Source organism: Primulina huaijiensis, chromosome 3, assembly GCF_012295235.1.
Source record: "Primulina huaijiensis isolate GDHJ02 chromosome 3, ASM1229523v2, whole genome shotgun sequence".
Taxonomy (NCBI): Eukaryota; Viridiplantae; Streptophyta; class Magnoliopsida; order Lamiales; family Gesneriaceae; genus Primulina; species Primulina huaijiensis.
This window is the reverse complement of record NC_133308.1, coordinates 28,529,502-28,542,650: the sequence shown is the minus strand read 5'-3', so window position 1 is coordinate 28,542,650 and position 13,149 is coordinate 28,529,502. Positions and strand designations below refer to the sequence as shown.

Here is a 13,149-nt window from a genome sequence, read left to right as displayed (position 1 = left end):
TAATGTTTACGCTTTTGGGGTTCTTATGCTGGAGATTCTCCCATGAGCCAAGGTTTCTCAGCTGTACGCGCGAGGAGAATTTGCAGTTTTCTGATGTCTTGAATTCGGTGCTATACCAAGATGTTGGACCGAAGGATCTCGATGTGTTAATAGATCACCTCTTGCTGCAAGGAAATAACCCTCCGGAGCCTGCCCTTTTCATATTCAGATTGATGGATAGTTGCCTGATCAGGAAATGTTTTAATTTCCGGTTATTTTGATTCCGTTATTGATGTGATTTTAGGCATTTTAGCAATTTTTTGTATCATATCATCATTTTCGTCGTAGTCGTAGCATCAACATTTTTCAATATCACGTAAGTATTAAGATGAATTAAGACTATTAAAAGCCAAAGAAAATTAAAATTACGGCACCAAAACAAAACCCAAAGTAATATAAGTTAACAGATAAAAAAAATATTTTTTTTCTTAATTAAACAACGATCGATTGGTTGACAGAGAATGGATAAAATATCGAAAAATTAGGTCTCAAATTAGTAATTGATCAATAAAAGTCTATAAGAATTAGTCATACTATAATAATGAGAGATTGTACCTTCAATATCTAAGTCGCTTATCTAGGGTCTGACTTGTGGATTGGGGCTCTTTGTGTATCCCAATTTTAGTGGATTAAATAATTAAATTGAGACTCGTAACAAATCAGAAATTTATAGATAATTCTTTAAAGGTGGCATGCAAAATAACTAAATCGATTATAATTACTATTGATTTTTCTTCCTAAAAAAAATTTATCGACTTACAATACAAAATTAAACCATTTGTAACACCAAACGATTATTTGACTAAAAGCTATAGTTAGTGATAAAAATACAATTTAAATATTTTAATCAATTGTTCTACCCATCATAAAAAATGATTACATCCCAACAATATTTATCTTAATAATTGTAATTTTTGAAGTCAAAGACAATCAAACTCGTAATATTGACTCTGATACAAATTATTGAACCCAATATTTGCCGTTTGACCAAAAATTATAATTTTTGATAACAGTACAACTCATATTTTTTAAACTTACACAAAAATTTAAATGTCAAGTTTTGATTGTTGCTGTAACCAATACCGTTAATCAATGTCCAAATAAATTTTGAAAAATTATTTAACACGTTTTATTATCATGTCATGACCAAACGCAAGCCTTAATGTCCAGAAGGCCTAAAGAGAGTCGTTTATTATGTGCCGTGTTGAAAGTCAAATGTCCTTTACGAAATTACGAGCCAGACATCCATTTTTAGGTCTACCCACTGCCACTATACGCACAACGCGTAATTTTTTGTTTTAAAAAATAACGAGGTCAAAGTACTTTTTTATATTAAAATATTATAAGTTTATTTTTGAAATAATGATATTACGAGAAGAAGTTATTTTATTTTTATCAAATTCGAAAATATGAGAGGATTCCATCACTCTGTCCAGAAAATAGTGTCATTTTGGATATGAGCTTTGAGAATAAAAAAGTATGGATATTTGAAAAAATTCTAGCATCATAGGTTGATATGACTTGATTTCGAATTAATTTGAGCCCGTGTAGAAAAAATATGGTTTGTGGTTCAATTACATTATTTTATCAATTTTCATTAAACTTTTGTAAAACTTCATTTGAAAGACTAACATGTTTTCTAATATGATTTTGGTCATCTGAATTGNCTTTTTATAAAAAGGTTGAAGAAGTAGGTATTAGAAATTTTCAAATGAAAACCCGAATAAAAGGTAAACGAACGCAGCCGTAATTCTATGTTGTCTTATCCTGAGTTTGAGGAAAATGACAGCACTTGAAAAAATCAAGAAATACTGTTCTTCTTGGAAACTGCTGGTTATCATAATTGACAAAGTCAAAAGATCGATTTTTTTATTACAAACTTGTTACTTTTCTAACGGCAAATTTAATTTATTTATCCTATCCCCGATTCAGGGAATCTGTGTCTGTTTTAAACAAATAATTCCTCCATTTTCTTGAGATTCAAGCTCTGGAATACCAAAAGAAATGGGCTTTCTTCAATTTGTTTCTGCAATCTCCATCTTCCTGATCTGCTCTTCTCCCTTGATTCTTGCGCAGCAGCCTTACATCAGAAAGGCAACGACTTTATGCGACAGCAGAGACAATTCAACTTCAGTTCTTGGCTACACCTGCAATGGCGTCAGCCGGAGTTGCCAATCTTATCTCACTTTCAGGGCCACGCCTCCGTATGATTCCGTCTCCGCCATCTCCACGCTCTTGGGAGTGAATTCATCGCAATTATCGCAACTCAATTCGATCCCCGAAAACACGACCTTTGAATCGGATCGGGTGGTTCTTGTTCCCGTTACCTGTTCTTGTTCGGGCCTGTATTATCAGGCAAATGTTTCTTACGTAATCAAGAAAGATGACTCGGCTCTTATTATTGCTAACAACACTTTCCAGGGTCTGTCTACCTGCCAAGCTATCGGGGATCAGAATGGTGGTCTGACAAAGAATTTGTTATTGGGCTCTCGACTTAATATCCCACTGAGATGTGCGTGTCCAACCAAGGGCCAGAGCGACGCAGGTGTGAATTATTTGTTGAGTTATTTGGTCACTTGGAATCAGTTTGTATCCTCCATAAGCGAAATCTTTGGGGTTGATACTGGGAGCACTCTTGCAGCAAACGGATTATCCGAACAAGATACTAACATATATCCATTCACTACTCTTCTGGTTCCGCTTCAAGACCCGCCATCCAGTTCTCAGGTTACAGCGCCACAGCCTCCGCCGCCGCCCTTTGGCACACCAGCGGCAACTGTTCCTCCAACTAGTGGTGATGGGGGCTCCAGCAAAACATGGGTGTATGCTGTGGTGGGAGTTCTGGGGGGTTTTGCTCTTGCTACAGTAATTGGAGTTTTTTTTTTTTTTGTGTGTTTTCGTAAACGAGGAAACAAAGGTGAACCAGTTATATCATCCGAGAGCTTTGAATCTGTCGAAAAACCACTTAAAAGAGAGGAGGATCCTGAATCAGAAGAGTTTCTCGAAAGCCTCTCCGACATAGCTCAGTCACTTCGAGTCTACTCTTTTAAAGAACTTAAAGCCGCAACAGAAGATTTCAGTTCTAGTTGCTGGATCAAGGGATCTGTTTATCGTGGAACAATTAATGGGGATTTTGCTGCAATCAAGAAAGTGAATGGAGATGTGGCGAAAGAAATCAATCTTTTAAACAAGATTAACCATTTCAATCTTATCCGTCTCTCTGGCATTTGTTTCAACGAGGGAAACTGGTATCTTGTTTATGAATATGCTTACAACGGATCGCTCAGCGATTGGATTCACAACAATGATGAAAGGAAGGTCTTGAGCTGGAACCAGAGGCTGCAAATTGCTTTAGATATAGCCGCGGGGTTGGATTATCTCCACTGTTACGCCACCCCACCGCATGTACACAAAAATTTGAACAGCAGCAATGTTCTCATTAACCGTGATTATAGAGCCAAGATTGCAAATTTTGGTTTGGCAAGATCAGCAGAGGGAGAAGGAGGGCAATTTCTCTTAACAAGGCACATTGTTGGAACAAAAGGTTACATGGCTCCGGAGTATTTGGAGAATGGATTGATCTCTCCCAAACTTGATGTTTATGCTTTTGGTGTTCTCATACTGGAGATTTTTACAGGATCAGAAGTTTCCCAGCTGTACGAGGGGTATCTGCAGTTATCAGATGTCCTCAATCCAGTTCTAGATCAAGAAAATGGACTAGAGAATCTCAAGCAGTTGATGGACCCTTTTTTGCAAGGAAAATACCCTCCGGAGCTTGCCCTTTTAATATTCAAATTGATTGATAATTGCCTCAAGAAGGATCCATCAGATCGCCCCAGCACAGATGAAAATTTTCGGTCTCTTACAAGAATTTCGAATTCCAGCGAATCCGGTGAATGGGCGATCAGCATCTCAGAACACCACACCAGGCCTAGATAAGCTGTTGCAGATCTTTTGAAGCTGATTTATGTTTTCTGATATGTATGTTTATAAACTGAAACACGAGTTTGACCTCAGGGTTCTTGTAATCAGTAACATGAAGCCACATTTAGATAATTGTAAATCACTGCAGTGGCCCGAAAAATTTTCTTGGAGGTGATTTATCGATTGCATATATATATGTTAATCTGAGTGATTTGATATTCCTTATAATAGCTGATGAGTTTTCGTATTCTTGAGAAAATTTGTAATATGGTAATAATTACCTTGCACCGAAAAGAATGAAGAAACAGGAGACAGATGCTCATAGCGTTTCTATGGAACGATCAATCCACATGAACATATGTAAACAATTTATACATTTTCTCAACTCTAAAGCAGATAAAATAATCCCGGAACACAAAAGATTGATCTGTTTTCATTTCTTGGAGACATATGCATAGTACTGTGCCATTGGAACGACAAAAGCAATCACTAACAAGCCTCCAACTACAAGTGAGAACTGCCCCCGTTTCTCTTCTGTCTCCTCTCTGGTTTTGAAGTTAGACTCTCTTTTATTGTCTTTAGCCATAGGGCCACCAGGATCAGGGAGGCCATCTATCGCTGCAACTAGACGTTTCGCAGCACTAAATAAGGCTTCATTATACTTTTCCTCCACTGCTAGCACTGCAAAAATCCAATCAGCCCAAACAATCAATTTCCTGCTGAAGCATTCTCTTAATAATATCTAATCTAGTCAACCATTATATTCAATCTACCCGGAGTATGTACAAATGGGCTAATCTTGCAAGCATGAAAAAGAAATCTAAATATTTAAACAATACCTGGAAGATTCTCTGATACTGTGGAATCAAGAACAGAATCACCAACAGCCTGGATGAATTCAGGCCCCCCTGTAATTGCACCTTCTTTTTGGCTGGTAACAAGCACAATTATGCCTTAGTTGTTGCCTTCCTCCACAGTTGGGTACCAGCGTTCCAGAACTTGATCAGCATACTCGAATGCATCCGCTTTGCTCTTCAGCCAAAGAACATGAACAATTCAAAATGTAAAATACAAGCTATATGTGACAATCTTCTCGAACGTGTAAGTAGTGGCTTAGTCATCCACATTCTATCCCATCTCAATCCCCGAGAAACTTCTTGAATGTTTAAGTAGTGGCTTGGTCATCTACATCTTATCCCATCTCAATCCCGGAGAAACTTCGTTCTTTTGTTCTACATATTAGCCCTTCTTGGTTCCCAGTTTCTCTGTTATTTTCTTCACTCTGAAACTAATTGATCATCCGCTCTTCTATATGCAACATAATAAAAATTTTCTCATCCGGTTTCACATGGGATTGAGTTATTAATTAATCTGAGACCGTGACTTGAAATATTTTATTCGAAAACTACGCATACTTCGAAATGTTTGCCTCACTTTTTATTGGAAATGGTAAACAGATCTACGCCTTACAAGCACATAATTTTACTTGCAACGCACTACATTAAGACGCAAGGAAAAAAAAGAACGAATCGACTAACAGTGAGCTTGCGGACAGTTATAACGTTAATGTGGTAGCCTTTCCTGGACTCCAAATCCGAAAGCAATCTCTTCAAATCAGATTTGGTTACACGGCTGAGCACTCCAGCATCATCAACAACGTATGATTCTGCCGGAGGGCCGTCGCTCAGAACGTCAAATTCAGAGGCCAATGCAGAGTCGGTCAGAATCGGGCAGGAGAAGTTTAGTGCTAAAGAAATGGCGAGCGCTGCTATTCCCTGGTTCACATGAGAAAACCAACTATTGGGATTGTGAAAAGGTTGTTTGATTGATTGAGAAATCTGTTTTCTGAGGATGCAGGAAATGGGTTTGAGACCGGAAGCCGATTTGGGTTGGAAAAGAGGAGTCTTGAAAAGAGGATAGAAGGAATTAGCAGAAAGAATGGTTTCCATTGAAGAGTATCAGAAACTCGGAATGGTGAAATCTGTCATGTGTTGAAAGAAGAATTTGGTCACTGGTAAGTTTTCGATTTGGTGCCTTTTTTTTTGATTCTATAATTTGGATGGTTGGCTGGATTTTGGAGGAAGATAATGTTTATCAGTTGTGGAAGGAAACAAGTGGGCTCAATCTGTAGTAATCAAAGGACAGTTTTGTCCAGACAATCTATTCGGTTTACTGGTTTTTTCTTGCTACATAGTGGATAGAATTGTCCTTTAATTTCCTTTCAATTGTGCATGATCACACAATTTACAAATCAAACATCTGCGAAAAAACTGTTGATCAGAATAAGATCTGTTTCCTCTTCGAGAAAATTTATACATGGTTTGTTTATGAACATTACATATAACTGGAGTGATGACAAGGGAAACTTCTTTACAAGCTACATACTCGAATATGAACATATAAAGAGCCATTCTCAACATATTCATATACCCATCATTTTCGGAGGAGACTCCGGTTAACTTCACTAAATTCACATGATTCACTCTATGTAATATTTGGAGTTCCTCTGCTACATCTCTTGTTTTCTTCGCCACAAAAACTTGCTCATTTATTATCGCCTTGTACACTGAGCCACCAATTCTGTTGTGTTCACTGAAGTTCATAGCTTCTTTCAAAATTACATGCAGGTCATACATTATTGGCTTTCCAAGATAGCCTGACACTCCTGGAAGCAGTTTATCCTGAATGATCTTCGGGGAAAAAGTTTCATCTTTGGAGGCTTTACAAGCTGGTGTAAGATCAAAAGTTTCTAAAGAAGAATCATTTCGTGCCAATATCTTTTTTCTTCTTGTACAAAAGTTTGAAGTATGCAGCAAAACCCGATAACACGATCACGAGAGCCATAACAAGGCTCAAAATTGTGATAAGAATCCAGTGATGTTTGGAATTAATGAGTTTGTGGAGCACGAAACATCTGCAGTTTAATCGGTGACTTTATTGGTATCAACACTGGAAGGAATATTGCACGTGTGAAAGTTCGTTATTATTCTGCATGACAATATCTGATGCTGATGTCTGAAACATGGTACTCACGGAAAATACATCATCACCTGGTTGCCATACATAAGTAATCAGCTGCTGAGTTCCCTTATCTGAATATGATTTTCGTGGGCACTTACAGAGCAAAGGAAAGACTGCTTCCGCTGCTAAGTCAAGTTGTTTGGTTTAAACATTGGATTAATATCTTCGACCTATTGATAGTTTGTAAGATTCTGAAACAGCTTGATTGAAACCGAGTAAAAGTTGTCCCCTTTCATGATTTTATTGGTGACATTCGAGAAATAGTATGTTCCGTTGCAGTTACATTTTATTGGTATCAGTACCAATTGATCAGGAATCAGAATAAAATCATCTGATGATAAACGAGAGGCTGTTGCTATATCCATACGGCTGACTCCGAATAGATCATATGTACTTACAAGATCTGAATAAGGTGCCCGAACACAGTATGTTGCATACGTTTCACTCGACATTGGTGACTCTGCGGACCATGTAAAATCAGTGTCCGCAGTATCATTAGGCTGCTGCGCAGAAACAAGGGAAGCTGCAAAAACGAGAAACAGAGAAGAGATTGACAGAAAGGTAATATGAGAGAGTGCCATTTTCTTCCAGCTTTGATTGTTAAAAGGCGAGGTGTTTAAATAATAGTTGCAGTATAATCTCATCTTGTGAAAGTTCATATAAAAAACGAACAGGGTTGCTAGTTTGTTGCATAAATGAATTGTTTTTTAATTATTTAAGCAAAATCTCAGAGGCTTTGTCCCCAGCTTTGCCTACAAGTATCTTTCATATGTCAGTTTATCCGATAAGTAAATATTTGTTAAGTTCTGAGATTGTTATTTATAACCTTCCACATTAGTTTTGAAAGAGTTGTTTGATATAAAGGACTGAATAGATAGAGATTATGTGAATTAGATATAGGTATTGTGTGTAGTGTTGTAACACCTTAACACAACATACAACAAAATAATATAATTTATCATACTTTGATGAATAAAATAAGACAAAATTAATCATACACAAGTTTACAAAATCAATACTAGCGAATAAAGAAAAACTAATTTCTTTAACGAAGTGACGGAGCAAAGTGCGTTCAAAACACTTGTCAAATCAAATAACCAAAACTACATATGCAAGGTTTGTGAAGCTGAAAATCTGTTAGATTAATAACACATTAATTAGTACTATGATGAGGTGTTGTGCCTGTGTTTCTTCAATACTAAAATATTTTTTTATCATATCTAAATTTTATCAAATATCTCACTAATCTAAAAATTAAAACTCTATAATTTAATATGTACAATATTATAAAAGAAAAATATAATTAAAAAATAAATTATATTCTTTTCAAGTTTAACAAGAATTTAAGTTCGGACGACACAAATTTGCCCTTGCTTCTGAATTTTACATACAAAAATCAGCACGAGGCTTCTAAAAACCAGAGTTGATGGCCTAATTAGATGTGGACAAAATCATCAGCCTATTCGATCATGATATCGTGTTTTCTCACGAATTTGGCGTGTAGTGATATTTTTTTTTATTACAGGAATTCGAAATTTTCGAGAAATCTGGCAAATGGGAATTATGACAATCACTATCATTTTGTTCTTCTGCATGAGAATCTAATAGAACAGGCAAACAGAAGATGCCATTTTTTCATATATTTCCAAGTTTGTACTTGATATTCTAAATCAACAAAAAAAAAATTTAAGATTTCATACACAATTATGTGACATAAAATATGTAAGACTCAGATCAGTACATTACATTGTATTTTCATTTTCTCTTTTTGCTTCTAACTTTTCTTCTTTCTTTCTTTCTTTCTTACTTACGAGGAGAATTTCACTGAAAGTCAACAGGGAAAACTTCCTGTAAGCTTAATGTGATCAAGAGTCCTCTTTAGACCGAACTCCAGCACTGCCTTGTTGCCTTGTCTGAAACCATCTCCGTATGCTACCGAAGGGTTCGATTCAATCTGGTCTTTGAAATATCCACCGAGTTTTTTCTCGAACTGGGATCGTTTCCCCTTCTTCGAAGAACCAGATGGTAATGAAGATGAAGATGAAGTGGAAGGTTCGTCATTACTTAAACCAGGAATAATTTCGGAATCTAACCACATATGAGCCAGCACTTGGCAGATACCTTCTTCAACGTCTGGACTCAGACTCGGATAACCTGAAAGAAAACCAGTTTTGAGAGACGGAACTCGATACAAAAACTGGCTGCATGGCAGAAAAAGAAATCAAGAACCTTTGAGTCGAAGCCAAGCATGCATCATTTCGTGAGCAAGGATGGATCCAGTCATTAACCTGAATACGTAACATGTTTTTCTTAATCAGCCAATGAATTAGCCGAATCAGAAACAGAAGAAAACATAAATCTTACCTAGGAAGCCCAAACAAGACAAGGATTGCAGTCACTTCACATCGACGAATCAGCCTATAAGGTTCGGTGAACATGTCTATTATTCGATATCCACCAATTCTCGGCCGCCTCAAAATCTGTAAAAGTTGGTAGAAGTGTAAGAGTAAACTTCAATATCACTCGAGAATCATAATCAAGATGGATGTCCGTACCGTGCGAATGGTTTGCTCTTCTGACAGACAAAGACCTCTAGTCTCGGGCATGTGGTGGTGACCCTAAATAACATTACAAATGATACAAAAATTACTTGATTTATAAAAAAACATTTCAACTTTGGAAAGTTAACACTATCCAAAAGTAACCCACTTACGATTTTCTCTCCCTCCATGGCCTCATTTAGTGCCTGTCTCTCGACCAAGAGCATTGTAATTTGCTGCTCCACCTTCATGTTTAAACCTTCATAAAATTCTTGGATTTCGAGGTACAGAGGTTGGCACTCGTGTGTGTCCATTATCGAAGAGTCTAAACACTCCAAACATAGCTTCCTTCCATCATCAAGAATCAAATATCTACAATCCACCTGCTGCGAGAACGACATTTTTCCATCAGTACACCACGTAAATTGCGTACTTGATCATATCTAGGCCCCAACAAGTCAGGATCAATAGATAGTCTTCGATAAATTTTCCTGCTTATTCAGATAATATAATGTGTATATCTATCCTCACCTCCATTCTTTCGCAGCTGCAGCATCGAGGTGTCCCATCATTCTCATGAGACGGGCAATACTTTTGATGCCAGAAAGGATGCTCTCTATACGCAATTTCTCCAGAGGCATTGCTTGGGATCTATATTAGAAAAGAAGAAACACCAAATTCCAGGTAATGAACGTGAAATATCTGAGAAATATTATGACATTTACTATACTATTGCTCTATGGAAATGCTTCAACTCTTACAAATTGTTTACAAACATCGCACTTGGGGTGATACAGATCCTTATAGCAGGATTTATGGTAAGGTCGACCATCGGACATCGAAAACTGAAACATAAATAAGAAAAACAATTAGTTTTTGCAGAACCATAGGTGTCTGAAAATCAGAAAAGACATTAGTACAAAACAATAATTTCAGAACCTCATGATCTGAAATAGGTTGATTACAAGCATGACAACGAAAACATTCTGGATGCCAGAAGGCCCCCATGCCACTAAAAAATCTGTCATTGCCAATTTCACTCTTGCAACCACTACAGATTCTGCTTAAAACAGAAACTGTTGGTTCGAAAAAAGAGAGAATAAGAAAACGAAAATAAAATTCCAACTAGTACGCCAGTTACCTGCGTCCTAAAGGATATTGAAATACATTATGGGGCAAGAAACTGCCATGATCATATACAGGTTGCCGAGTGGGAGGGGCTCGAGAGGGTGATTGAGGTGGAGATTTCACATTCAAACTTTCTTGAATTGCCTTAGCTAGCTGTTCATCTTCTTCCAAATCAGATTCTTTGTCTAACAATCAGCATGGTTTGATAAATTAGCAAGAATATCACAGCATTCTAAAGAAATATCTTGCAATTGGTTCTTGATTTATACCTATTGGTTTTTTCTCTTTCTCATCTACTTCAGAAATGGAAAGTGCTATGGCTCGATCGATTTCTTCTCTGTCAAAATCTGGCCTTGTCTCCTGTAAATCAGATTCATTATGAAAATTCAGTTTCTAAAGCTGGAAAGGAATCAAAACCAGCAATGATCAACGATGACAGAGTAACGAATACCTCTGAAGTAGTAGGAACTTCCCAAATCGTATCATCTTCATATCTCCCTCTATATTGGCCACCTAATATTTTGTGGTTGGAACCTTTGAAAATCTTGGTTAGCCAACCCATTGCGTAAAGCACGTTTACCCTGCAGACCGACACAATACAAACAAAACGACCCACAATTTAGTTCAATAAGCTGACTTTATGACACATTTGTTGGAACCTATAATTTTCTGAAAATTATACATAAAATTGAATTTTTTTTCTTATTGATGGGGACCAACTCCATCCCATTCATGCAAACACGACCATTTTCTCATAATAGGGGTCCCAAATTTCATAGTTAATATCTCGAAATCGATAAGGTAGATTAGAAGACGCTTGAAAGTAAAAGGTATTGTTAATCTTCAATCAGATATCAACTGAACATGATCGTGGAGAAAAGAAGAAGAAAAGAAATGCATACATATAACCTTAATCGATCCAAATTGCTGCTGCAATAATTTGAACTCGATGAATTCCAATCAAATGTCAGTCTCATCCGTTAAGAAAGATAAATCAGACACAATAATTCGTGGCTGTTCAATAATACAGAGATCCCACAATGAAAAGTTCAAACTTTTACTCATCTGATCATCAAAATATGGAGATTTATGATTCAAGATTGGTGGGCTAGCTCATTCTTATCGACGACACCATTAACAAGAACTCGAAAGGGACAAGAAAAATAGAATAACAAAAGTGAAAGAACGTGTTTAAGTGGCAAAAGCTATTTTACCTTAAACAGATTAACAATCTGAAAATTTTCAAAGAACCTGATTAACCCCAGATCAAAATTAATCATCCAAATCCGAGAGTTGACCAAAAATATATCCCATTTCACAGAAGAACAACAAGAGAATTGAAGTATGGGAACGCATCATCGTTTTCTTGATTTAAAGCAGATGATTAGGAAGAGCTCTAGTTTAAACAAAGAACAAACGAGACGACGAGTACTACTTGTCAAGCATTTTAAGCCAAAATATGTGAACTTTTAGATGATGGCGCGTGGTTCACTTGACACCAGGTCCGAGAGGTCCGGTGTTCGAGTCCAAGTATAACAAATCACCCGCCCGATAAAGCTTTTTTTTTTTCCAAACACTAATGTTTAAGATATAATAACAAAAAGAAACATTTGTTGCCATGATTTCACAGACCTTTTTCGAATAATATTTATATTTGTATGACAAGCCAAAGGGGTTTCGATTTCAAGATTTTATATGTTTGTTGACGTGGACATCTCCGGTTAGAGAAAGCGTCGTCTCGGGAAACTGAAAGGGGGCCTTCATAGTGTTCTTTTCTTTTGTTGACTTTTCATTACCAAACTTAGCTTCTTAAGATTGAGTCACATGGGATCGGCTCATCTCTTTCATTAAACTAGTAAAGTGTGCGCGCATCAACTTAAAATTAACACAAAAAAACTCTCGTGAAACGATAACATATCTTTTATTTAGATCACTCACGATATCAAAAATATTATTTTTTATTATAAATATGTGCAAAATTGATCTGTTTCACAAATAAAGATCCGTAAAACCCATTAAGTATATGTTTACAAATATCAAATAAATATTAATAATCGAAAATATTCATAGACAATGTTTTAAAACTAAACATAAGGGATATAAAATCAAAAACTAAAAAGACATCATGTTCATATAAAATATAAATACGATAATAATCGAACTAAACATAAAGAATAAATTAAAAAAATGAAATAATATCATGCTCATATAATAAATATGTACAATAATAATTTTTTTCTTTGAAATCACCTCCTTTTCTTCAGACGCTCTTTTTTTAAATCTTAATTAATATTCACAGAATTTATTGCTTGAAAAAAATTGCATTTTCTTTCACCTTTTAGCATAATCACATAGTTTTTCATCATCTTCAAGATTTATTATGTTCTTTTTATTCTTTCACTTTGACAAATATAATGTTTGTGTGGTATTGTCTTATCATTATGCTTCTTGTCTGGTTATTTACATTGATTCATGTGTCAACTTTTGTCCTTCTTCT

General features: G+C 36.1%; 2 protein-coding genes and 2 pseudogenes across 4 annotated transcripts; 1 reads left to right on the top strand and 3 right to left on the bottom strand.

Moving 5' to 3' along the window:
- The first annotated feature begins 1,888 nt into the window (after positions 1-1,888).
- LOC140974404 (lysM domain receptor-like kinase 4) lies at positions 1,889-4,155 on the top strand. The gene has a single exon (XM_073437839.1). It carries the CDS (start codon positions 2,044-2,046, stop codon positions 3,976-3,978), a length of 1,935 nt encoding a protein of 644 aa, XP_073293940.1. The 5' UTR covers positions 1,889-2,043; the 3' UTR covers positions 3,979-4,155.
- A 105-nt stretch (positions 4,156-4,260) lies between these two features.
- LOC140974405 (UPF0603 protein At1g54780, chloroplastic-like) lies at positions 4,261-6,041 on the bottom strand (annotated as a pseudogene).
- A 292-nt stretch (positions 6,042-6,333) lies between these two features.
- On the bottom strand, positions 6,334-7,722 carry LOC140972655 (serine/threonine receptor-like kinase NFP; annotated as a pseudogene).
- Positions 7,723-8,600: 878 nt separating this feature from the next.
- Positions 8,601-12,278, bottom strand: LOC140974402 (protein DA1-related 1-like). 3 transcript variants are annotated; one of them, XM_073437838.1, is made up of 12 exons: positions 11,562-12,278; positions 11,104-11,233; positions 10,922-11,012; positions 10,666-10,837; positions 10,464-10,587; positions 10,286-10,369; positions 10,056-10,175; positions 9,698-9,907; positions 9,540-9,602; positions 9,349-9,464; positions 9,214-9,272; positions 8,601-9,138 (listed from the first exon to the last, which is right to left on the bottom strand). In XM_073437838.1, the coding sequence occupies exons 1-12, from the start codon at positions 11,627-11,629 to the stop codon at positions 8,816-8,818; spliced, it is 1,560 nt and encodes a 519-aa protein (XP_073293939.1). In that variant the 5' UTR covers positions 11,630-12,278; the 3' UTR covers positions 8,601-8,815. The 3 variants fall into 3 exon arrangements, with proteins under 3 accessions (XP_073293939.1, XP_073293937.1, XP_073293938.1); XM_073437836.1 differs by having other exon boundaries at positions 9,698-9,910; positions 11,562-12,276; XM_073437837.1 differs by having other exon boundaries at positions 9,698-9,910; positions 10,464-10,584; positions 11,562-12,275.
- Positions 12,279-13,149: the final 871 nt, after the last annotated feature.